General features: G+C 38.4%; 2 protein-coding genes across 2 annotated transcripts in view; one reads left to right on the top strand and one right to left on the bottom strand.

Moving 5' to 3' along the window:
• Window positions 1-987: 987 nt before the first annotated feature.
• LOC120853664 (olfactory receptor 4F15-like) overlaps window positions 988-26,623 on the top strand; it is a 36,634-nt gene continuing 10,998 nt past the window's right edge. The window contains exons 1-2 of the mRNA XM_040227618.1: window positions 988-1,912; window positions 8,980-9,017. Of these exons, the coding sequence (XP_040083552.1) occupies window positions 988-1,912; window positions 8,980-9,017 (963 nt within the window). The remainder of the gene's footprint in view (window positions 1,913-8,979; window positions 9,018-26,623) is intronic.
• LOC120853283 (olfactory receptor 4F3/4F16/4F29-like) lies at window positions 6,492-7,427 on the bottom strand. Its single transcript, XM_040227020.1, has one exon. The coding sequence runs from the start codon at window positions 7,425-7,427 to the stop codon at window positions 6,492-6,494; it is 936 nt and encodes a 311-aa protein (XP_040082954.1).

The raw sequence follows: 26,623 nt of genomic DNA, 5'->3' as shown, positions 1-26,623 counted from the left end.
GTCATTCCCTTCTCCAGAGGATTTTCCCAACCCAAGGATTGAACCCTGGTCTCCTGCACTGCAGGCAGATTCCTTTACTGTCTAAGCTACAGGTAAGATGCTTGGTAGAAAAGTTATGACAAACCTAGACAGTGTATTAAAAACCAGAGACATCTCTTTGTCCACAAAGATCTGTAGAGTCAAAGCTATGGTTTTTTCAAGTCATGTGTGGATGTGAAAATTGGATCATAAAGAAGGTTGAGCACCGAAGAATTGATGCTTTCAAATTTTGGTGTTGGAGAAGATTCTTGAGAGTTCCTTGGACAGCAAGAAGCTCAAACCAGTCAATCCTAAAGAAAATCAACCCTGAATATTCATTTAAAGGACTGATGCTAAAGCTGAAACTCCAATACTTTGGCCACCTGATGCAAAGAGTCGACTCATTGGAAAAGACCCTGATACTGGAAAAGATTGAGGGCAGGAGGAAAAGTGGACGACAGAGGATGAGATGGTTGGATGATATCATAGACTCAATGGATATGAGTTTGAGCAAACTCCAAGAGATAGTGAAGGACAGGGAAGGTAGGCGTCCTGCAGTCCATGAGGTCACAAGGAGTCCGACACAACTTAGCCACTGAACAACAAACAACAACAATGAACATGAGAAACAGACTGTGAGAGCAAAATCAATAAGTTCATTTCTATTTCCTCTCTTTCCTCCCCTTCTGGTATTCCAGGGCACTCCTATCCTTCCTCTCATAACCCTTTTGATTCAGCAGAATATTTTAATTCTTTTATCAAAACCTAGGGAGGCTGGGGAGTAAGAAGCAGTGCTTTGTGGCAAATAATTACTGCATATTTTATGCAACTACAGTTTAAGGGGTTATATTATAGGTGTTTTGGTTCTGTGAATTAGGGCAGTATTTTCATGTGATCACTGACTCTCAAATTTGATTTATTTTCTACTCTTTTTCAAGTAAAATTGAGTCACCTCTGTTTGCAGAGACAATGGGTGGAGCCAACCACTCCGTGGTGTCTGAGTTTGTGTTCCTGGGACTCTCCAGTTCCTGGGAGATCCAGCTTCTTCTTTTCCTTTTTTTCTCTGTGTTCTACATGGCAAGCCTGATGGGAAACCTCCTCGTTGTGTTCTCTGTGAGTGCTGATGCTAGCTTGCACTCCCCCATGTATTTCCTGCTGGCCAACCTCTCCTTTCTTGACATGGGGTTTTGCTCTACTACTACTCCCAAAATGATTTATGACCTTTTCAGAAAATGCAAAGGCATCACTTTGGGGGGTTGCCTAACTCAGATCTTCTTTATTCATGCCATTGGGGGCACAGAAATGGTGCTGCTCATTGCCATGGCCTTTGACAGATATGTAGCCATATGCAAGCCTCTCCACTACCTGACCATTATGAACCCACGAATGTGTGTTTTGATTTTGGCTGCTGCCTGGGTCCTTGGCCTCATCCACTCAGTGGCCCAACTGGCTTTTGTCATAGACTTGCCCTTCTGTGGTCCTAATGTACTGGACAGCTTTTATTGTGACCTCCCCCAACTCATTAAGCTTGCTTGCACAGAGACCCATAGACTAGAGTTCATGGTCACCGCCAACAGCGGACTCATCTCCGTGGGCTCCTTCTTCATATTGATTATCTCCTACATCTTCATTCTGGTCACTGTTTGGAAACACTCCTCAGGTAGTGTATCCAAGGCCCTCTCCACCTTGTCAGCTCACGTCACTGTGGTGGTCTTATTCTTTGGGCCATTAATCTTCTTCTACACCTGGCCCTTCCCTTCATCACACTTGGACAAGTTCCTTGCTATCTTTGATGCAGTTCTCACTCCTTTTCTGAATCCAGTCATCTATACATTCAGGAACAAGGAGATGGAAGCAGCGATGAAGAAACTCTGCCATCAGCTTGTGAGCTACAGCAAGATGCCCTAAATACTCTAATGATAAAGAAATTTAGCCCTACTCAAAATGACAACAGAAAAATGTCATTTCAGGCCTCTATTAATTTTATGTACTAGGTAATATTTAAACATTTTTCATGTTGCTATATACCAAATAAATAAGGAGAAAAAGAGTTAACATTGGAGTTTCTATTTTCCAACTTCTGTTGAATTTTTATATAAATTAATTTATTTAATATTTATGAAAACTCTGGGTCATTTTTGTTTTTTTAATAACTAAGAAATGCTTGACTCATTCTCTGTATAATTACTATGCAAAATACCTCAAACAAAAGTTGATTATCATCTTAATCCTCCACTTCCAATTTTCTTATCCATCAAAATGTGCCAAGCAGGGAATAACAATCGGTGTTGGAAAATAATATATTATTCCTCAGAAAGGAAGGAAATATTAATATTTGCAAATGATGAGACCAGCAAGGGATTCGTCTCCAAAATTTATGAATGGTTCATGTGGCTCAATATCCAAAAAAAAAACAAACAATCTAATCAAAAAACGGGTGGAAGATCTAAATAGATGTACCGATGCCGAGGCACATGAAAGACGCTCAATTTCACTAATTGTTAGAGAAATGTAGATCAAAACTACAATGAGGTATCACCTCACATGGGTCAGAATGACCATCATCAAAAAATCCACAAACAACAAATACTGGAGTGGATGTGGAGAAGGGGGGAACCCTCTTGGGCTGTTGGTGGGAATATAAATTGATACAGCCACTATGGAGGTTCCTTAAAAAACTAAAAATAGAACTATCATCTGACCCAGCAATCCACTACTGGGCATATACTCAGAAAACCATAATTCAAGAAGACACAAGCATCCCAATGTTCCTGCAGCAACATTTACAACAGCCAGGACATGGAAACAGCCTAAATGCCCATCAACAAATGGATAAAGAAAATGTGGTACATACATACAATGGAGTATTACTCAACAGTAAAAAGGAATGAAGCTAGATCATTTATAGAGACATGGATGGGTTTTAGTCTGTCATACAGTGTGAAGTAAGAAAGAAAAAAACAAATATTATATATTAAGGTATACATGTGGAATCAAAAAAATGGTACAGATTAACCTATTTGCTAGGCAGGAATAGAGACAGAGACACAAAGAACAGACATATGGACACGGGGTCGGGGAGGAAGAGAGGTGGCATGATCTGGGAGCTTGGGATTGACATATATACACACTACCATGTGTAAAATAGATGGCTAGTGGGAACCTGTTGTATAGCACAGGGAGCTCATCTCGGGGCTCTTGGTGACATAGATGACATAGTCCCTTCCTGACCCAGGGACTGAACACACATCTCCTGCATTGGCAAGTGGATTCTTTTCCACATAGTACAAAACTTTTATGAGAGATGATTATATGAATAAAGAGTTTAAATATTGTTAAATCCTACTAATTCTGAATATATCAAGCTATAAAAGAAGTAATGTTAAATATAGATGGGGTAGAGAAAAGAATTTTCAAAGCACAGCAAAAAATTTAACATAATCTTAATTGACCAACAGAAGAATAAAAAATATAATTATGATATAGTTATATAATGCAATTCTATGTATGCGTTTTAAATTATTTTGTATTACAATATTTAATAATGTAAAAGAATTCTCAAAATATTCTAAAAAAATCAGGTTAACAATGCAGAGGGCATAAAATCACAATTGTGTAAATGAATATTTATTTAGGCATAGAAAAATACTAGAAATAAATATCCCAGCACATTACTCATAATTATATCCAGATGGTAATTTTTATGGGTAATTTCTATTTTAATCTCTAATATCCATATAAATCTAACAGAATGAGCATATTTATATTTTATTGACAATTATAATATTTTCCTAAAGAAATAAGAAAACAGGTATTTCACATCATAAGTAATTGAAAGAATTACTTAGAATCAAAGATGTACTTATCAATACTTTTTTGACTGTAAATGACATAATCACAACTTAAGCTTATGCAAGAGGATGGATGTACTGGCTTATTTAACAGCTCAGCTAGTAATCAAACTGAACGCAAAAGCTGAATGTCCAAGACAGCTAGAATCAAGAACCTGAATACCACCAAACCTAAATAGTACATCTTCTTCTCTATCATATCGTTTTAAAAATTATCCCAGATTCAGTTTATAACAGGAGGAAATATGATTGCCAGTAATTTCTACACATCACACTCCAAAAAGGACTTAGGCTTGGTTTCTCTATTCCCAAGTCTAACATCTGGGAAGAAACTCAGATTTGAACCTTCGTGGTCAGAGACATACTTGCACCATTCAACTGTGGCTTGGAGACATGTCATTATGACTTGGTTCAGAAGCCCAACCTTTAAACAGTAGTGATCAGAGAGGTAGGATCTATATGTCTTCTTCTAATCATACCACACAGTTACCGCAAGAAAAAGATAACATTTACTGGAAAAAGAAGGTTGCTGATTTGGGCAAAGAACAGAGTAGATGCCCACTAAAAATGGGTATTATTTTAGAATAAGAAAGAATGACCTTGAAAAACTTTTACATAAGATAGTACAGAAACTCATTCACTATGTAGTTGGGGAATCTATCTATGGATATAGATAGATCTATAATGGATATAATGGATAATCTATCATGGATATAGACCTGACACAAAGGCATAAAGAGAAAAGACTGAGAGGAGCAGGCATTTCTCTAAACCAACACACAAAAATAGCAAGGAATCGGAGAGCCCCAGCTGGAACTACTGAATGTTGTTTATTCCATGGCAGAGAAAAAACAGTGAAACTTCCATTTCAAAAATACCACTTCAGAAAAATTATAGGGAGACTGAGAATACTGCGAGCTAATAAACTGACATTGATATATAGGTATCAGTTTTCTAAATGTTAAAAAAAAAGGGTTTCAAAGAATGAATAAATGATATAAGGCAAAGGAAATGAAAAGAGAAAGCTAGCAAATTATAAAGTGAAATAAATTAGAAGGTAAATAAGGACCACTTATAAGACAATAGTAAGACTGATTAACTGGTTAAGAGGTATGGTGTCTATATAAGGATGTATATGGCTCAGTCATTTGCACTACAAGTTTGAGACTGGACCTTGTTTCCTCTTTGCTGAAATGAGTATGAATTGCAATTTCTAAATCTGTTGATGTAAATCCCTCATTCCCATAAAATAGAATATGATCATGTATAAAACACTTCCCAAACTAAAGTTTAGCTTGCTGTGTTGTGCTGTGCTCAGTCGTGTCTGACTCTGCAACTCCATGGACTGTGGTCTACCAGCTTCCTCTGTCCATGGAATTTTTCAAGCAAGAATACTTGAGTGGGTTGCCATTTCCCACTCCAGGGGATCTTCATGACCCAGGAATTGAACTTGCATCTCTTACGTATTCTGTATTGGCAGGTGAATTCTTTGGAATTCTTTATCACTAGCACTACCTGGCAATATGGGACCCCACTCCATCTCTCCTGCCTGGAAAACCCCGTGGACGGAGGAGCCTGGTGGGCTGCAGTCCATGGGGTCTGGAAGAGTCGGACACAACTGAGCGACTTCACTTTCACTTTTCACTTTCATGCATTGGAGAAGGCAATGGCAACCCACTCCAATGTTCTTGCCTGGAGAATCCCAGGGACGGGGGAGCCTGGTGGGCTGCTGTCTATGGGGTCACACAGAGTCAGACATGACTGAGGCGACTTAGCAGCAGCAGCAGCACTACCTGGAAATCTTACAAGGACTCAAATCATCCAAATGCAACAGGAATAATCATGCCAGCAGAAGTAAAAGGAGGAGCATGGCTAGTTACTTATGGAAATAAGAATGCATGTGTAAGAGCATAGCAGTTACATAGCCTGGAACATAGTATGAACAATAATCAAAGGTAAATCTTGTGATGACCAGCCAGCACAGTCAAGATAAAAGTCCTGACCTAAGGATCCTATTTTCCAATTGTAACAACAGTCATATCCTGGTGTGAAGAAATAGGCATTAAGTATCAAAATCTGATATAATTAATATTTTAATAGTTGGAGTAACTGTTCTTATTCTGATTTCCTGTTCATTAACATTATTATCACTGCTTAACTTCTCTGGAATTTCCCTACAATGAAATAATGAGTTACACTTATGTGGAAGTTCAAACTCCTTGACTGATTTTTTTGTGACAAATTAATAAATGGGCATCTTGATGTATATATTTCGACCTAGTATTAATTTACCTAGTATCAATCAGAATTCCCTTATATAACCCACTCTGACACTGAAGATAGTTTTAAAATCTAGACCATAGTAAATTCATCAGACTGAATTGCAATGTCTCTTGAGAGACAAACATTTGGCCATCTCCAGAGGAAACTTTTTACCACACCACATGCTTCCTCAAACCATAGGCAGCAACACAATTTCTCAGCTAAGATTTTTATAAGAACCATGTTATTTTAATCTGGGAAACCTAAATGTGTATGTGATACCTGGAAACTCCTGATGTTAAAATAATAGAAGTATAACATTACTTCAAGGTGGTAAGGAAACCTTATACTTCTTGTCATTCAAGAAATCCTTCTGTAAATAATAAATTGACTGCACACTTTCCTCATTGCCAGTTTCATTTCTTTGTTCCTCAATGTATAGATGACTGAATTTAGAAATGGAGTGAGAACTGCATCAAAAACAGCAAGGAATTTGTCTAGGTGTGATGTGGGGTGAGGCCAGATGTAAACAAAGATGCAAGGACCGAAGAACAAAATCACCACCATGACATGAGTTGACAAAGTGGAGAGGGCCTTAGATGAGCTACCTGAAGAGTGTTTCTGAACAGCGATGAGGATAAAAACGTAGGAGACGATCAATATGAAGAACGATCCCAGGGATATGAATCCACTGTTGGCTGTGACCATGAACTCCAGCCTGTAGGTATCTGTGCAGGCAAGTTTGATGAACCAAGGAAAGTCACAGTAAAAGCTATCTAATACATTAGGGCCACAGAACGGAAGTTTTATAACAAAACCCAGTTGAACGATAGAGTGAATCAAGCCAATTATCCATGCAGTAACCAGGAGCAAAATACACATTTTTCGACTCATAATAGAGAAATAGTGGAGAGGCTTACATATGGCAATGTATCTGTCAAAGGCCATGGCGATAAGCAGCACCATCTCCACCCCAGCAATGACATGGATGAAGAAGATTTGAGTGATGCAGCCACTAAAGGAGATGACTTTACGTTTTTTGAAAAGATCATGAATCATCTTGGGAGAAATGACAGAAGAAACTCCCAGGTCAATGAAGGACAGATTGGCCAACAGAAAGTACATGGGGGAGTGTAAGTGAGGGTTCATCATCACAGTGAGAATGATGAGGGAGTTTCCCATCATGCTTGCCACACAAAAGATGGAGGAGAACACAAAGAGGAGTTGGCTCTCCCAGAAATTGGTGAGTCCCAGGAACACGAACTCTGACACCATAGTGTGATTCACTATATCCATTGCTTTATCAGCTTGAATGTTTCCAGATAAAAGAAAAGAGAAAATAAATGAAAATAAGAATGCTAATAAAGTTCAACATTATAATATTATATAAGAAACTTCATGCTGTGAAGATTATATATCCCTTCAATTCTTTCTCAGGGCCATATCATCACTAAAAAAGCATTTTACCTGTGTTTACTTAAAGCAGTTGAGTCACTTTCACATGCAACATACCTTTCACCACATCCCCCAGAACTACTCATCTATAAACAAGAGAATGGAACAAATAAGATAATACCTATGCATAGCAAGGACTGGGAGGGGCAGGAAAGGTGGTGTTGCTGCTGCTGCTGCTAAGTCGCTTCAGTCGTGTCCAACTCTGTGTGACCCCATAGACGGCAGCCCACGAGGCTCCACTGTCCCTGGGATTCTCCTGGCAAGAACACTGGAGTGGGTTGCCATTTCCTTCTCCAATGCATGAAAGTGAAAAGTGAAAGTGAAGTCGCTCAGTTGTGTCTGACTCTTCGCGACCCCACGGACTGCAGCCTACCAGGCTCCTCCATCCATGGGATTTTCCAGGCAAGAGTACTGGAGTAGGGTGCCATCACCTTCTCCAAAAGGTGGTGCAGTGCACCACAAAGAGAAAAAGAAAGAAGAGGTGGACATGGCATTTGCCAGAACACATTTGTTCTGTTTTTTAATTGTTCATAGAACAATTCTTCAACCATTCAAGTTGTCTCATTTCTTAACCTCACCTCATCTCAGGCACAAAATATCTGTTATAATCTATCTTACAATCACATTTTCAATTCACACAAAGCCCACAAACAGAGGTGAACATAATAGAGCCAGGCATGGGGCATAGACATGACTCTGGAGTCTGACAGGTCCAATGAAAGAATAGAATGGATATTCATAGCACAAGGTATTTGCATGGGCAACCAGATGTATAAGTGAAAGTATCTAGTTTGTGATTAGCAGCCAGCATATGGCCAAGATGTATACAGTTGGTGGGGAGGCAGGGTTGTTATGAGGAGTCAAAGAATTTAAGGAAGCCAATTTGATCTATCTGACAAGGTTCTTCACACTCTCTGAGGTTTGTGAACTTTGTTTAGAGCTATAGGAGTCTTAATCTTTTAGAATTTGTTGGAGATGAAGAAATGCACACTCATGTCATAGTTGTCCATTGTCCCTCTCCTGTCGCTCCCTCTGCCTTAGCCCCATTTCCCTCATCATCTCATCTCTCTCTGCTTCAAATCACCCAACTGTCTGGGATCTGATACCAAATCTGACTCTTTTGTAACCCCAACTTTGGACTATCACATGAATCTCTCTAGTTCTTACCCATGTTTGCATTTACCATGTGGAAAATATATTCTCTTTCCTGTGGGTCAAACACTTCTGTATCTCAAGCCCTTCTGCTTCCTTAATATTTAGATACGCAGCTAGAAGATGAAATGTATAGGAAAAAGAGGGAGATTGCAGCATAAATAGTGAAGAGATGGTAAAGGTACATGAATGCACAAAAAGCCTCAGACCTGGAATCTCAGCAAGAGAAACCCAGCGATAGAAAGAAAAAAAAAAAATCCCAAAGCTCTGCCTTTTAATGTGTGTTTATATACCTCAGTTATGCATGGTCAGTGAAATTGATCATAAAAATATTATCCCACAAACCTCATTAGCGACCACCTAGTCCAGGAAGGAACCTAGGTTTTCTAGTACACATATGTCTTTGGATTCTGCATACCAGAAAAACATTAAAGTAAGAAAATTTAAGCCAAACCTATATCTAGTTAGTCCAAAACAGTAACCACTAGTCACATGTAGCTAACAGTAGCAACTAATTACTAGCTCATTATTAAATGAAACTAAAAAATCTATTTCCTTAGTTGCCCTGAACACATTTAATAGTCACATATAGCTAGCAATCATGCATTGGCTAGTGTAATACAGGACATTGCCAATCACTGCTCATTATTTAAAGGTAAATCAAGATCCCATTTCCTCCATCAAAATACCATTTCCCTGGTAACTCTATATTATATTAATCTCTTCCTTTTCATATTCCTAGAAGTCAGGAAACAAATTTTAATTGAAAAATAATAATTCACTATATAAAAATAAGCCACAATATGTAGCCTCATAGGAGAAGCTCTGGATGTTTTTTATTTTGTTTTGTTAATGTTGACCAGGAAGGATAAACAAGAGTCCACTGGGAAATTTACAGACAACTTTACAAAGGAGAAAAGATCTGATGTGAGTTTTAAAAATTAGTAAGAGTTTAATAAGCTGAGAGGAGAGTGGAGGGTATTCTTAGAAAAGATAACAATCGATGCCTTATTTAGGGGGCAAATCCTTTGCTACTTATCATAATTCTTCAATGGTTTCAATTTTATAGATTTTTTTCCCCCAAATGTACTGCAAGTTTGAGGAGGATAAAGACCATTTCTTCTGGCTCTTTTGTTTCCTAAAACAGAGAATAAAATAAATAGCAAAGATTTCTTGATTGTCTAGACAATAAAACTCTGAAATAAAGCCCATCTTTTCAGGACCATAATTTTCCACAGTTCCTGTTTTTCTGATCTACCATCTTTTTCCATTAGTCCAGCTGGCATAAAAGAAGTTTCCAAAATCAAACTGAGCACTAATGTTTTTCCCAACTACTCTCAAGAGAATACCCAATACACTTGCTATAAATTACCAGCTATATAATAGGGCAGCCTCATTTCAAGGCTTATAGTGGTCCATGGTTTAACTTCTGAATTTTCTAAAAATAACAAGCATATAAAAGGAAAGAGAGAGAGACAGAAAGAGAGAAGCAAAGAGTTTCTGATAGCAGGGAATTTATAGTTTCTATCTGCCAGTTTTCATATATAATTAGTCACCTTACATGCCATTCTTAAAGTCAGAAAAGAAAATACACATATTTTTCACCATACTTTAAAAACTTCTGAAATATTTAATCATAGAATTTTAGAGCTGGAGACACATAGATACACTATTTATGTGGCACATATTTCCTTATATTTGATCCACCTATTGGTGGATATTTCTGATAATAGGACTGTTTTCATTCACAGATGAGTAATCCCAAATTCAGAGAAGTTAGCAAATTACTGAAAAACCAAAAAAAAAAGAAAAAAGAAAAAATCAACCATTCTGATTCCAAATAGTGGCTACTTGGCTGCTGCTGCTGCTAAGTCACTTCAGTCGTGTCCGACTTTGTGCGACCCCATAGACAGCAGTCCACCAGGCTCCCTGTCCCTGGGATTCTCCTGGCAAGAACACTGGAGTGGGTTGCCATTTCCTTCTCCAATGCATCCAAATATCGTTATTTGTTCATGATCTAAAAACTATTATTATAAATTTTAAATAAGAATTCAGAAAAATGTATACCTGAAACTTATACAATGCATCAATTATATCTCAATAAAGATGTGAAAAAAAAGAATCCTAATTTACTCAGAACAATTTTCTATCCTACACACATAAGCATTTACACATATGTAAATTAACTTACCTAAAATTTCACAGCTAGCAGTGGTAGAATCTAGACTTAAATCCCCATGTTATTGCTACAGGTTGAGGGGAAGGGAGAAAGATGATTGCTGATTAAAATGGGAAAGAACCAAAATACACCAAGGTTTTGGTATCAGTAAAAGATTCACCAAAATCTCAGGGGACCACTTATTCATTAAAAGCCATAATAGTCGATAGGCAAGAAAGATTCCAGCTAGAAACAAAAATTTGAAAGTGCTAATATTTGAAGTCACGGGAAAAAATTTCTGTTTAAAGAATAATATCTGAAGAGATAAAGTTAATGGAAAAACCATACATAGTCCCAAAAGATCAAATGCCTTGTATTTGTCATCATCATCATTATATTATGATTACTACTATTTTATGTGTTATTTGCCCTTTAAAACCCTGTCAGGGAGGTCCTAAGATGGTGAAGGAATGGGACGGGGAGGCCACTTTCTCCCTGACAAATTCATCAAAAAAACATTTGAATGCTGAGTAAATTCCATAAAACAACTTCTGAATGCTGGCAGAGGACATCAGGCACCCAGAAAAGCAGCTCATTGTCTTCAAAATGAGGTAGGAAAAAATACAAAAGATAAAAAGAGCGACAAAAGAGGTAGGGATGGAGATCTGTCCCAGGAAGGGAGTCTTAAAAAAGAGAGGTTTCCAAACACCAGGAAACACTCACTGACGAGTCTGTGGTGAGCCTTGGAACCTCAGAGGGCAACATAACCAGGAGGAAAAATAAATAAATAATTAAAACCCACAGATTACTGTGCCCAATGGTAACTCCCAGCAGAGAAGCAGCACAGATGCCCACATCTGCCACTAGCAAGTGGGGGGTGGGCAGGGAGGCAAGGGCTGCATTGCTTAGAGTAAGGACCGGGCCTGACTGCCCCTGAGGACAATCTGAGGGAACTAACTTGAGATAGCAAACCAAACTGTGGGATAGCTATTCCGCAAAAAGCCCTAACCTAAGACACCGCCAGGCCTGCTCACAGAACAAAGCACTGAGCAGAGCTAGCCAGCTGCGGACCAACCCATCCCCAACCGGAGACAGGCAGGTGACGGCAGCCAGAGCCAGAAGGGGGCAATTGCGGCCCCAGAGAGGCATCATCTACCAAACTGCAAGCAGGCTTCATTGCTAACCAAGATTTTTGGGATTCTGGATGGTCGACATCCGCTGGGAGGGTCGCAGCCTGAGATCAGCTCCCCAGAAGAGACACACGGCACACCTGAGAAGGTGAGCTGGTTGTACACCCAGAAAACCGAGCGGCAGGGATGGGGGAGGAGATAAGTCGCAGCGACTGCACTAGCCAAGCACCCGGTCACCTGAGCTGCTTGGCCCTGGGAAGGGCACAAAATGCAGCAGGTACTCTGCGCCTTTGTGGAGTACCCGAATACCTGAACCTGAGCAGCTTAGACCTGGGAAGTGCACTCAACCCAGGGCCGACCTCAGACAGTTTCCAGCAGAGCAACCTAGAGCCTAAACAATGTAGACAGGGAAAACACACACGCCCTGGGCTAGGGCAAACCCAGTGTGGCCAAGACACTGGGAGCTCTTGGCACAGGTGCCAGTGATATTTGTTTGCAGTATTCCTCTCCACAGCACTACTGAACAAGTAAGCCTAACAAAGTGACCACTACAACCCCCTTGTATCAGGGCGGAAATTAGACACTAAAGAGACCAGCAAACAGAAGAAGCTAAAACAAACAGAGGGAACCACCTTGGAAGTGACAGGTCCAATATATTAAAACCCTGTAGTTAGCACCAACTACATAGGAAAGGGCCTATAGATCTTGAGAAGTATAAGCCAGATCAAGGAACTATCTGAAAATGAACTGACCCCACACTGTCCACAACAACACCAGAGAAAGTCCTAGATATATTTTTACTATTATTATTTTTTAAATTAAATTTTTTTCATTTTTAAGTCCTCTATTACTCCTTTAATTTTCATTTTTATAACCTACTATTACTTTGCAAAAAAAAGACCCTATTTTTTAAAGCAAACTTCATATATATAAATTTTACAATTTTTCTGACTTTGTTTTTCTCTTTAATATTGTATTTTTGAGAATTCAACCTCTACTCTAGATTTTTAATCTTTGCTTTTTGCTATTTGTTATCAATTTTGTACCTTTAAGAATCCAATCTTCAGTACCCATTTTTACTTGGGAGTGAGATTACTGGCTTGACTGCTCTCTCCCCCTTTGGACTCTCCTTTTTCTTCACCATTCTCTACCCAACTCTGTGAATCTCTTTGTGTGTTCCAGATTGTGGAAAACACTTAGGGAACTGATTACTGGGTGGATCTGTCTCTCTCCTTTTGATTCCCCCCTTTATCCTCCTGGCCACCTCTGTCACCTTCCTCCCTCTTCTCTTCTCTGTATAACTTCGTCAACATCTCTGAGGGGTCCAGACTGTGGAGCACACATAAGGAAGTGATTACTGGCTAGCTTGCTCTCTCCTCTTTCGATTCCCCCTCTTCTCCTCCTGGTCACCTTTATCTCCCTCCTCTCTCTTCACCTCTCCATGAAACTCTGTGAACCTCTCTGGGTGTCCCTCACTGTGGAAATTTTCATCTTTAACCTATACATTTTATCATCAGTGCTGTATAGATGGAGAAGTCTTGAGGCTACTGTAAGAATAAAACTGAAAACCAGAAGCAGGAGGCTTAAGTACAAATCCTGAGAACACCAGAGAACTCCAGGGAACATTAATCAATAGGAGCTCATCAAATGCTTCCATACCTACACTGAAACCAAGCACTACCCAAGGGCCAACAAGTTCAGAGCAAGACATACCATGCAAATTCTCCAGCAACACAGGAACATAGCCTTGAGCTTCAATATACAGGTTGCCCAAAGTCACACCAAACCCACTGACATCTCATAACTCATTACTGGACACTTCATTGCACTCCAGAGAGAAGAAATCCAACTCCACCCACCAGAACACCAACACAAGCTTCCCTAACCAGGAAACCTTGATAAGCCATCCATCCAACCCCACCCACAGCGAGGAAACTCCACAATAAAGAGAACTCCACAAATTGCCAGAATACAGAAAGGCCACCCCAAACACCACAATATAAACAAGATGAATAGGCAGAGAAATACCCAGCAGGTAAAGGAACAGGATAAATGCCCACAAAACCATACAAAAGAGGAAGAGATAGGGAATCTACCTGATAAAGAATTCCGAATAATAGTAGTGAAAATGATCCAAAATCTTGAAAACAAAATGGAGTTACAAATAAATAGCCTGGAGACAAGAATTCAGAAAATGCAAGAAAATTTACCAAGGACCCAGAAGAAATAAAAAAGAGTCAATATATAATGAATAATGAAATAAATTTGAGATCAAAAACACTCTGGAGGGAACCAACAGTAGAATAACTGAGACAGAAGATAGGATAAGTGAGGTAGAAGATAGAATGGTAGGAATAAATGAAACAGAGAGGAAAAAAGAAAAACGAATTAAAAGAAATGAGGACAATCTCAGAGACCTCTTGGACAATGTTAAACACTCCAACATTCAAATCACAAGAGTCCCAGAAGAAGAAGACAAAAAGAAAGACCATGAGAAAATACTTGAGGAGATAATAGTGGAAAACGTCCCTAAAATGGGGAAGGAAATCATCACCCAAGTACAAGAAACCCAGAGAGTTCCAAACAGGATAAACCCAAAGCAAAACACCCCAAGACACATATTAATCAAATTAACAAAGTTCAAACACAAAGAACAAATATTAAAAGCAGCAAGGGAAAAACAACAAATAACACATAAAGGGATTCCCATAAGGATAACAGCTGATCTTTCAATAGAAACTCTTCAGGCCAGGAGGGAATGGCAGGACATACTTAAAGTGATGAAAGAAAATAACCTACAGCCCAGATTACTGTACCCAGCAAGGATCTCATTCAAATATTAAGGAGAAATCAAAAGCTTTACAGATAAGCAAAAGCTGAGAGAATTCAGCACCACCAAACCAGCTCTCCAACAAATGTTAAAGGATCTTCTCTAGACAGGAAAAACAGAAAGGGTGTATAAACTCGAACCCAAAACAACAAAGTAAATGGCAACGGGATCTTACTTATCAATAATTACCTTAAATGTAAATGGGTTGAATGCCCCAACCAAAAGACAAAGACTGGCTGAATGGATAAAAAAACAAGACTCCTATATATGTTGTCTACAAGAGACCCACCTCAAAACAAGGGGCACATACAGACTGAAAGTGAAGGGCTGGAAAAAGATATTCCACGCAAACAGAGACCAAAAGAAAACAGGAGTAGCAATACTCTTATCCGATAAAATAGACTTTAAAACAAAGGCTGTGAAAAGAGACAAAGAAGGCCACTACATAATGATCAAAGGATCAATCCAAGAAGAAGATATAACAATTATAAATATATATACACCCAACACAGGAGCACTGCAATATGTAAGACAAATGCTAACAAGTATGAAAGGGGAAATTAATAATAACACAATAATAGTGGGAGACTTTAATCCCCCATTCACACCTATGGATAGATCAACTAAACAGAAAATTAACAAGGAAACACAAACTTTAAATGATACAATAGACCAGGTAGACCTAATTGATATCTATGGGACATTTCACCCCAAAACAATTACTTTCACGTTTTTCTCAAGTGCGCATGGAACCTTCTCCAGGATAGATCACATCCTGGGCCATAAATCTAGCCTTGGTAAAGTCAAAAAAAATTGAAATCATTCCGAGCATCTTTTCTGACCACAATGCAGTAAGATTAGATCTCAATTACACGAGAAAAACTATTAAAAATTCCAACATATGGAGGCTGAACAACACACTGCTGAATAACCAACAAATCACAGAGGAAATCAAAAAAGAAATCAAAATATGCATAGAAACTAATGAAAATGAAAACACAACAACTCAAAACCTGTGGGACACTGTAAAAGCAGTGCTAAGGAGAAGGTTCATAGCAATACAGGCTTACCTCAAGAAACAAGAAAAAAGCCAAATAAAAAACCTAACTCTACACCTAAAGCAACTAGAAAAGGAAGAAATGAGGAACCCCAGTGTTAAGAGAAGGAAAGAAATCTTAAAAATTAGGGCAGAAATAAATGCAAAAGAAACAAAAGAGACCATAGCAAAAATCAACAAAACCAAAAGTGGTTCTTTGAGAAGTTAAATGAAATTGACAAACCATTAGCCAGACTCATCAAGAAACAAAGGGAGAAAAATCAAATCAACAAAATTAGAAATGAAAATGGAGAGACCACAACAGACAGCACAGAAATACAAAGTATCATAAGAGACTACTATCAGTATTTATATGCCAATAAAATGGACAACTTGGAAGAAATGGACAAATTCTTAGAAAAGTACAACTTTCCAAAACTGAACCAGGAAGAAATGGAAAATCTTAACAGACCTATCACAAGCACAGAAATCAAAACTGTAATCAGAAATCTCCCAGCAAACAAAAGCCCAGGACCAGATGGCTTCACTGCTGAATTCTACCAAAAATTTCGAGAAGAGCTAACACCTATCCTACTCAACTCTCCAGAAAATTTCAGAGGAAGGTAAACTTCCAAACTCATTCTATGAGGCCACCATCACCCTAATACCAAAACCTGACAAAGATGCCACAAAAAAAGAAAACTACAGGCCAATATCACTGATGAACATAGATGCAAAAATCCTTAACAAAATTCTAGCAAACAGAATCCAACAACATATCTAAAAGATCATACACCATGACCAAGTGGGCTTTATCCCAGGGATGCAAGGATTCGTCAATATCTGGAAATCAATCAATATAATTCACCACATTAACAAATTGAAAAACAAAAGCCATATGATCCTCTCAATAGATGCAGAGAAAGCCTTTGACAAAATTCAACATCCATTTATGATAAAAAACCCTCCAGAAAGCATGAATAGAAGGAACAGACCTCAACATAATAAAAGCTATATATGACAAACCCACAGAGAACATTATCCTCAATGGTGAAAAATTCAAAGCATTTCCCCTAAAGTCAGCAACAAGACAAGGGTGCCCACTCCCACCACTACTATTCAACGTAGTTTTGGAAGTTTGGGCCACAGCAATCATAGCAGAAAAAGAAATAAAAGGAATCCAGATTAGAAAAGAAGAAGTAAAACTCTCATTGTGCGCAGATGACATGATCCTCTACAGAGAAAACCCTAAAGACTCCACCAGAAAATTACTAGAGCTAATCAGTGAAAAAGACTCTGATGCTGGAAGGGATTGGGGGCAGGAGGAGAAGGGGACGACAGAGGATGAGATGGCTGCATGGCATCACAGACTCGATGGACGTGAGTCTGAGTGACCTCCGGGAGATGGTGATGGACAGGGAGGCCTGGCGTGCTGCGATTCATGGGGTCGAAAAGAGTCGGACATGACTGAGTGACTGAACTGAACTGAACTGAATCAGTGAATTTAGCAAAGTTGCAGGATATAAAATCAACACACAGAAATCCCTTGCATTCCTATACACTAATAATGAGAAAATAGAGAAATTAAGGAAACAATTCCATTCACCATTGCAACAAAAAGAATAAAATACTTAGGAATATATCTACCTAAAGAAACAAAAGACCTATATACCTATATAACTATAAAACCTAAAAAACTATAAAACACTGGTGAAAGAAATCAAAGAGGACACTAATAGATGGAGAAATATACCGTGTTCATGGATCAGAAGGCTTAATATAGTGAAAATGATTATATTACCCAAAGCAATCTATAGATTCAATGTAATCCCTATCAAGCTACCAACAGTATTTTTCATCAAGCTAGAACAAATAATTTCATAATTTGTATGGACATGCAAAAAACCTCAAATAGCCAAAGCAATCTTGAGAAAGAAGAATGGAACTGGAGGAATCAACCTGCCTGACTTCAGGCTCTACTACAAAGCCACAGTCATCAAGACAGTATGGTACTGGCACAAAGACAGAAATATAGATCAATGGAACAAAATAGAAAGCCCAGAGATAAATCCACACACTATGGACACCTTATCTTCGACAAAGGAGGCAAGAATATACAATGGATTAAAGACAATCTCTTTAACAAGTGGTGCTGGGAAAACTGGTCAACCACTTGTAAAAGAATGAACACTTTATAATACCATACACAAAAATAAACTCAAAATGGATTAAAGATCTAAACATAAGACCAGACACTATAAAACTCCTAGAGGAGAACATAGGCAAAACACTCTCCAACATACATCACAGCAGGATCCTTTATGATCCACCTGCCAAAATATTGGAAATAAAAGCAAAAATAAACAAATGGGACCTAATTAAAATTAAAAGCTTCTGCCCAACAAAGGAAACTATAAGCAAGGTGAAAAGACAGCCTTCGGAATGGAGGAAAATAATAGCAAATGAAGCAAATGACAAACAACTAATCTCAAAAATATACAAGCAACTCCTGCAGCTCAATTCCAGAAAAATAAACGACCCAATCAAAAAATGGGCCAAGGAACTAAATAGACATTTCTCCAAAGAAGACATACAGATGGCTAACAAACACATGAAAAGATGCTCAACATCACTTATTATCAGAGAAATGCAAATCAAAACCACAAAGAGGTACCATTTCATGCCAGTCAGAATGGGTGCTACACAAAAGTCTACACGCAATAAATACTGGAGAGGGTGTGGAGAAAAGGGAACCCTCTTACACTATTGGTGGGAATGAAATCTAGTACAGCCACTATGGAGAACAGTGTGAAGATCCCTTAAAAAACTGGAACTAGAACTGCCATATGACCCAGCAATCCCACTGCTGGGCATACACACCAAGGAAACCAGAACTGAAAGAGACATGTGTACCCCAATGTTCATCACAGCACTGTTTATAATAGCCAGGACATGGAAGCAACCTAGATGTCCATCAGCAGATGAATGGATAAGAAAGCTGTGGTACATATACACAATGGGTATTATTCAGCCATTAAAAAGAATACATTTGAATCAGTTCTAATGAGGTGGATGAAACTGGAGCCTATTATACAGAGTGAAGTAAACCAGAAAGAAAAACACCAATACAGTATTCAGTTCAGTTCAGTCACTCAGTCATGTCCGATTCTTTGCGACCCCATGAATCGCAGCACGCCAGGCCTCCCTGTCCATCACCAACTCCCGGAGTCCACTCAGACTCACGTCCATCGAGTCAGAGATGCCATCCAGCCATCTCATCCTTTGTGGTCCCCTTCTCCTCCTGCCCCCAATCCCTCCCAGCATCATAGTCTTTTCCACCTCTTCGCACGAGGTGGCCAAAGTACTGGAGTTTCAGCTTTAGCATCATTCCTTCCAAAGAAATCCCAGGGCTGATCTCCTTCAGAATTGAGTGGTTGGATCTCCTTGCAGTCCAAGGGACTCTCAAGAATCTTCTCCAACACCACAGTTCAAAAGCATCAGTTCTTCGGTGCTCAGCCTTCTTCACAGTCCAACTCTCACATCCATACATGACCACAGGAAAAACCATAGCCTTGACTAGATGAACCTTAGTCGGCAAAGTAATATCTCTGCTTTGGAATACACTGGGCTTCCCTGGTGGCTCAGAGGTTAAAGGGACTGCCTGCAATGCGGGAGACCTGGGTTCGATCCCTGGGTCAGGAAGATCTCCTGGAGAAGGAAATGGCAACCCACACCACTATTCTTGCCTGGAGAATCCCATGGACGAAGGAGCCTGATGGGCTACAGTCCACGGGGTTGCAAAGAGTCGGACACGACTGAGCGACTTCACTTTCACTTTCACTTTGAATATACTATCTAGGTTGGTCATAACTTTTCTTCCAAGGAGTAAGTGTCTTTTAATTTCATGGCTGCAGTCACCATCTGCAGTGATTTTGGAGCCCAAAAAAATAAAGTCTGACACTGTTTCCACTGTTTCCCCATCTATTTCCCATGAAGTGAGGGGACCAGATGCCATGTTCTCAGTTTTCTGAATGTTGAGCTTTAAGCCAACTTTTTCACTCTCCTCTTTCACTTTCATCAAGAGGCTTTTTAGCTCCTCTTCACTTTTTGCCATAAGGCTGGTGTCATCTGCATATCTGAGGTTATTTATATTTCTCCTAGAAATCTTGATTCCAGCTTGTGTTTTTTCCACTCCAGCATTTCTCATGATGTACTCTGCATAGAAGTTAAATAAGCAGGGTGACAATATACAGCCTTGACGTACTCCTTTTCCTATTTGGAACCAGTCTGTTGTTCCATGTCCAGTTCTAACTGTTGCTTCCTGACTTGCATACAGATTTCTCAAGAGGCAGGTTAGGTGGTCTGGTATTCCCAACTCTTTCAGAACTTTCCACAGTTTATTGTGATCCACACAGTCAAAGGCTTTGGCATAGTCAATAAGGCAGAAATAGATGTTTTTCTGGAACTCCCTTGCTTTTTCCAGGATCCAGCGGATGTTGGCAATTTGATCTCTGGTTTCTCTGCCTTTTCTAAAACCAGCTTGAACATCAAGGAGTTCACAGTTCACATATTGCTGAAGCCTGGCTTGGAGAATTTTGAGCATTACTTTACTAGCATGTGAGATGAGTGCAATTGTGCGGTAGTTTGAGCATTCTTTGGCATTGCCTTTCTTTGGAATTGGACACACACACACAAGTGATGTTCATATGTCAATTTTTTATCTTACAACTTTGTTAAAATTGTTTATTAGTTCTAATAGTTTTTGGTGGACTATTTGGGATTTTCCTGTATGTAAGATTATATCATCCACAACAGAGAAAATGTACTTCTTTCTTTCTGATATGAGTGTCTTTTAGTTCTTTTTCTTGCCCAGTTGCTGTGGCTAGAATTTCCAATATTATGTTTAATAGAAGTGACAAGAGTCTGCACCCTTGTCTTATTCCTCATCTTAGAGGAAAAGCTTTCAAACTTTCATCACTGTACATTCTTTACTGTGTGTTTGTCATTTATGGTCTTTATTATGTTTATGTACATTCTTTATATAACCAATTTGTTGAGAATTTCTATCTGAGAGGATGGTAAACTTTATCAAATGCTTTTTTATATCTATTGAGATGATCATATAATTTTTTATCTTTCATTCTATTAATGTGTATATTACATTTATTGATTTGTGTGTATATCAATCATCACACTGTACACCTTAAATTTACATATGTAAATTTACATAAGTGTCAGTAATATATTAATAAAGCTGAAACATATGTACATACAATCCATTTTCTTAATTTTCAGATTCTCTCTCTTTACTGATGATTATTGGAAAGAAGGACTTATAAATGTAACCATCTAAGCAGTTAAACTTGTCACAGAGAATTGCAGGTGTTCACTTTTAAGTTAAAATAAAATGTTTGTAATTAGAACAAAAATGTGTTCACTAAAACCATAAAACTACTCACTACTCTTGTGATAAGTAAGCCCATAATCATCAAGTTTTGTAGATTTTTTTGCTAGCCAGAAAACTTCAGTCACTGAGTCCACTATTCTTTTTGCAGTTCTACAAAGTAAAGTCAACTGAAACACCAAAAAGCCATTTTTTTTTTCTGAATATGTGTCTGCAACTCAGCGACTTCCAACAGAGGGTAACAGAAAAGATGACTTTAGCACTGGATCACATGTGTACCAAAACCATAGAGCTAGAACCCTTTCTTTGGTTTCAGCATAAGCTGCCCCCTCCTCAGCCAGTCTCTAATTTGGGAGAGAGCCAGTTTGTTTTGTTTTGTTCTTGGATGTTTTTCCTGTAAATTTGTTGGAAGCACTAATGAGATAAGGAAAAAAAAAAAATCATGGAATTACTGGGTAAGGATCCAAGATCATGTAGTGCTATGAAAAGCAACACTTTTCTACTCATGAGCTTTTATCAGACTTTCTGAATTCAATAGCAGTTTCAGGAACTGAGAAAATAAAGTAGGAGAAATAAATTCTGATAAGTAATAAATTCTTAGGAATAAAACAAATCACAAGCAATAGCCACCTTGAATCATAAATGACAAATTGTGAAAAAAAAAATCACAGGAATGTTGAAAATTCACAAGCTGTACCATCACACTTGTCTAAGTTAACAAATGCTGTGTAAGCCATGTCTCAATGAAATTAAACCCAACCAAAATTTATCGAAGCAATCGTTACTATAGGAGTCTTAAATAAAGCACTTGTCTTCACATCTAACTAGTCTTGGTGTCCATTTCATTGGTGTGGTAAAATAAAAATTAAAACAGAGAAAAAAACAAGTTGGTTGGAAACAGCATTAAATTCAATCCAGCAACAGACTGAAAAATCAAAGACTGTTAATTCTGAAGAGAAGTAGAGAAAAGCAAAGAAAAGAAAAAAATACATACTGCTATATTTAAAACAGATAACCAACAAGGACCTACCATATAGCACAGGGAACTCAGCTCAATATTTTTAATAACCTAAATAGGAAAAGAGTTTGAACAAGAATAGATACACATATATGTATTACTGAATCACTTTGCTGTTTGCAACTTTAATTAACACATCATTGTTAATCAACTATACTCTAGTATAAAACTTTTTTTTAAGTGTAAGTCTGTTAAAATCAAAAGTCCATGATATGACTCTGTCCTGTCATGGGAAAATGGTCTGAGTTTTGCTGATTGGTTGGCAGTATCAAGCACTAACCCAGTGGGCTAATTCTTAGTGGGTCTCCAGAGTCTAGGTCATGTCACCCATTTAGGTCTACACAGGTTTCTGCAGAGCTAGTTGGCCAGAACACAGAGGTAAAAGGATAATTTTCAAAACGCTAAAATCATGACACTCATAGAAAGGTAATTAATTAATGAGGGAACTAGTAAGATATTATATCCACTTCAAATGGGAATTTGACTTACAAGGACTTACATTCTTTACTGAACAAAGATGTATTTGCACTGCCATGAACAGAAATCATTGCCATTACTTAAGACAAATGTGCATTATCATCAGTATTCTACAACTTAAATTCTATCTCTATAGGATTATTAAATACCCTGCCTAGTCAAAGACAAAGGCCCACATTCCTACGAAAGTGGAAGTCTCTCAGTCCTGTCTGACTCTTTGTGACCCCATGGACTATACAGTCCATGGAATTCTCTAGGCCAGAACACTGGAGTGGGTAGCCTTTCCCTTTTCCAGAGGATCTTCCCAACCCAGGGATCAAACCCAAGACTCCTGCATTGCAGGCGGATTCTTTACCAGCTGAGCGATAAGGGAAGCCCAAAAATACTGGAGTGGGTAGCCATTTCCTTCTCCAGGGGATCTTCCCAACCCAGAAATCAAACCGAGGTCTTCTGCACTGCAAGTGGATTCTTTACCAACTGAGCTATCAGGGAAGCCCAACGCATTCCTATAGAAATATATTATCCCAGAGATCCACTAGACAATATCCAGTATTCCATTGAAAGGGTACCCAATAATCTCTTAAGCCAACTTCCAAGTCATTCTTAATTTCTCCTAACAGAAAATATTTTCTCGTTACCCAGAGCAAAACCTGATTAGTTTAAGATAAAAAGACCAGTCTTCCCTCCAATGCAATTAAATGACGCTCAAGGAGAGGAAATCAAACGATGTTCAGCCACTGACCAAATCTGTCTCACTGCAGAGAAACGAGTTTGCAAAAACATTGAAAGTGGGTCCCAAGGTGATTTGTCTTAGTATGTACTTCATGAAATAAAGTAATGAATACTCAGTTGCGTCCTGAGGCTGACCCAGTATAAATCGGGTTTCTTTACTTGATCCTGATATAATAGAGATAAACAGAAACATTGTCAAGGCATTTTACAGTGCCTTCACCTCAAACACTCTTGCTGTATAAACAGAAGTTGATTTTGAAGGCAGATGAGGTGGAGGAGGTAGTCCTGGAAGAGACAACACTATAAAGAATTTGTCAAGACACAAAATCTTGAGAAGCAGAATTATTTTGTTTCAGACATGGGTATAACTATTCATAAAACAATACATTAATAAAGCTGTCAGATTATTAAGGAAAAATAATCATAGTGGAAGTCATAAAGAAGTAGTACATATACAGCCAATATAAGGATCTATCAAAAATACTACAGAACAAATTATAAAAATGTCATATTGGATAAAAAAAAAAGTTTATTTTTTCCTCTCACTCTTTCTCTTGCTAGAAGATAAAACTGAATTCCCCATCTTTGGAGCCTGATGCAATTATATGAAAAATTGTTCATAAACAGTTTTCTCTCCTTTTCCCTCCCCATGAGCCTGGAACACATAGGTAATAGCTTAACTTGTGGGATATTCCTTCCCATTCATAACTAGTGACCCATAGAAAAGATAATCTTTTAAAAGATTATGGATGCAGCCACTTTGTAGGACTTGTACAGATAAAATATTAAAATAAACTAAAAACCCAGATAATACAGAAAGATCTGTATTTAAATATATTGAAAATATGGAAAGTAATTACTGACATGAGAGAGAACAAAATAGATAAAATTAAATTACCAAATACATCATCCTTTGGCCTCTAACAAGATGAGACTGACTTACAATATAAACTAACTGATAAAATCTTTCTCATTACAGCTTTAAAATCCTCAAAGTTCTCTTCTGGCAAAGGAAATTGGATAAATTCCATCACTGTTGATGGGAATTGATGAGAATGCAGCTGAATAATGCTGTTTAATTATATTTTTCCTTTTAAGATAAGGACTACATCTTAAGAGACAAAAATAATTTTTCTTTGAAAGATAATCATATGAAAGCAATGAAGCTAGACAGAATGTTTTATCAATTGATGAGGAGGCTTTTAAGTTTCTTTTTTTTTAAGCTGGATGCCTTTTGTCATTTTAGGATAAAAGGTTTATTTTGAGTACATTTGGATTTTAAAGGTCTTAAGACCAATTGAACTATGTTCTCACAAATTGAGTCATTCATTAAAATCAATAACTTGAATATTTCAGGATCGTTGTGTTATAAACATTTCCTGAGTAGTAGCTAATTTCACAAAGATAGAAGGATACCTTTAGCTCAAAAATAGATACCAGTTGATTCTTTAGGATTAGAGATCAAATAAAGATCAAAGACTCAAGTGTAGACACACACTAGGAGAGATGGCTCAGTCTCCTTTGTATATTGGTTGAAGGCTACTGGCACTACAGTTTCTGATCCAAGTAAGTGACTTAATACCCACCATCCTATTTTTTTAATTAATTTATTTTTTATTGAAGGAAAATTGTTTTACAGAATTTGGCTGTTTTCTGTCAAACCTCAACATGAATCAGCCATAGGTATACACGTACCCCACCTTTTGAAAATCCCTCCCACTCGCTCCCCATCCCACCCCTCCAGGGTGATACAGAGCCCCTGTTTGAGTTTCCTGAGACATACAGCAAATTCCCATTGACTATTTTACATACGTTAATATGTTTCCCTGTTACTCTTTCCATACATCTCACCTTCTCCCCTCTCCAAGTGTCCATAAGTCTATTCTCTATGTCTGTTTCTCCATTGTTGCCATGTAAATAAATTCTTCAGTACCATTTTTCTAGAGTCCATATATAAGTGTTAGAATATGGTATTTATCTATTTTTCTGATTCACTTCACTCTGTATAATAGGTTCTAGGTTCATCTACCTATCAAGAACTGACTCAAATGTGTTCCTTTCTATGGCTGAGTAATATTCCATTGTGTAAATGTACCACAACTTCTGTATCCATTCATCTGCTGATGGACAACTAAGCTGCTTCCATGTTCTTAGTTCAGTTCAGTTCAGTCGCTCAGTCGCGTCTGACACTTTGTGACCGCATGAATTGCAGCACGCCAGGTCTCCCTTTACCAACTCCTGGAGTTCACTCAAACTCACGTCGTTCGAGTCGGTGATGCCATCCAGCCATCTCATCCTTTGTCATCCCCTTCTCCTCCTGCTCTCAATCCCTCCCAGCATCAGGGTCTTTTCCAATGAGTCAACTCTTCACATGAGGTGGCCAAAATATTGGAGTTTCAGCTTCAACATCAGTCCTTCCAAAGAACACCCAGGACTGATCTCCTTTAGGATGGACTGGTTGCATCTCCTTGCAGTCCAAGGGACTCCCAAGAGTCTTCTCTAACACCACAGTTCAAACACATCAATTCTTCAGCGCTCAGCTTTCTTCACAGTCCAACTCTCACATCCATACATAACCACTGCAAAAACCATAGGCTTGCCTAGATGGACCTTTGTTGGCAAAGTAATATTTCTGCTTTTCAATATACTGTCTAGGTTGGTCATAACTTTCCTTCCAAGCAGTATCTTTTAATTTCTTGGCTGCAATCACCATCTGTAGTGATTTTGGAGCCCCCCAAAAATAAAGTCTGACACTGTTTCCACGGTTTCCCCATCTATCTGCCATGCAGTGAGGGAATAAATGCCATGATCTTAATTTTCTAAATATTGAGGTTTAAGCCAACGTTTTCACTCTCCTCTTTCACTTTTATCAAGAGGCATTTTAGTTCCTCTTCACTTTCTGCCATAAGGGTGGTATCATCTGCATATCTGAGGTTATTGATATTTCTCCCAACAATCTTGATTCCAGCTTGTGCGTCCTCCAGCCCAGCGTTTCTCATGATGTACTCTGCATATAAGTTAAACAAGCAGGGTGACAATATACAGCCTGGACATATTCTTTGCCTACTTGGAACCAGTCTGTTGTTCCATGTCCAGTTCT

This window comes from Oryx dammah, unplaced genomic scaffold (genome assembly GCF_014754425.2).
Source record: "Oryx dammah isolate SB20612 unplaced genomic scaffold, SCBI_Odam_1.1 HiC_scaffold_26, whole genome shotgun sequence".
NCBI lineage: Eukaryota > Metazoa > Chordata > Mammalia > Artiodactyla > Bovidae > Oryx > Oryx dammah.
The sequence above is the reverse complement of the archived record's forward strand: the minus strand, read 5'-3'. Positions and strand labels throughout refer to the sequence as shown.

What these genes read in the sequence shown, in the direction of transcription:
- LOC120853283 (XM_040227020.1), bottom strand. Translation starts at nt 7,427, where the DNA reads ATGGATATAGTGAATCACACTATGGTGTCAGAGTTCGTGTTCCTGGGA.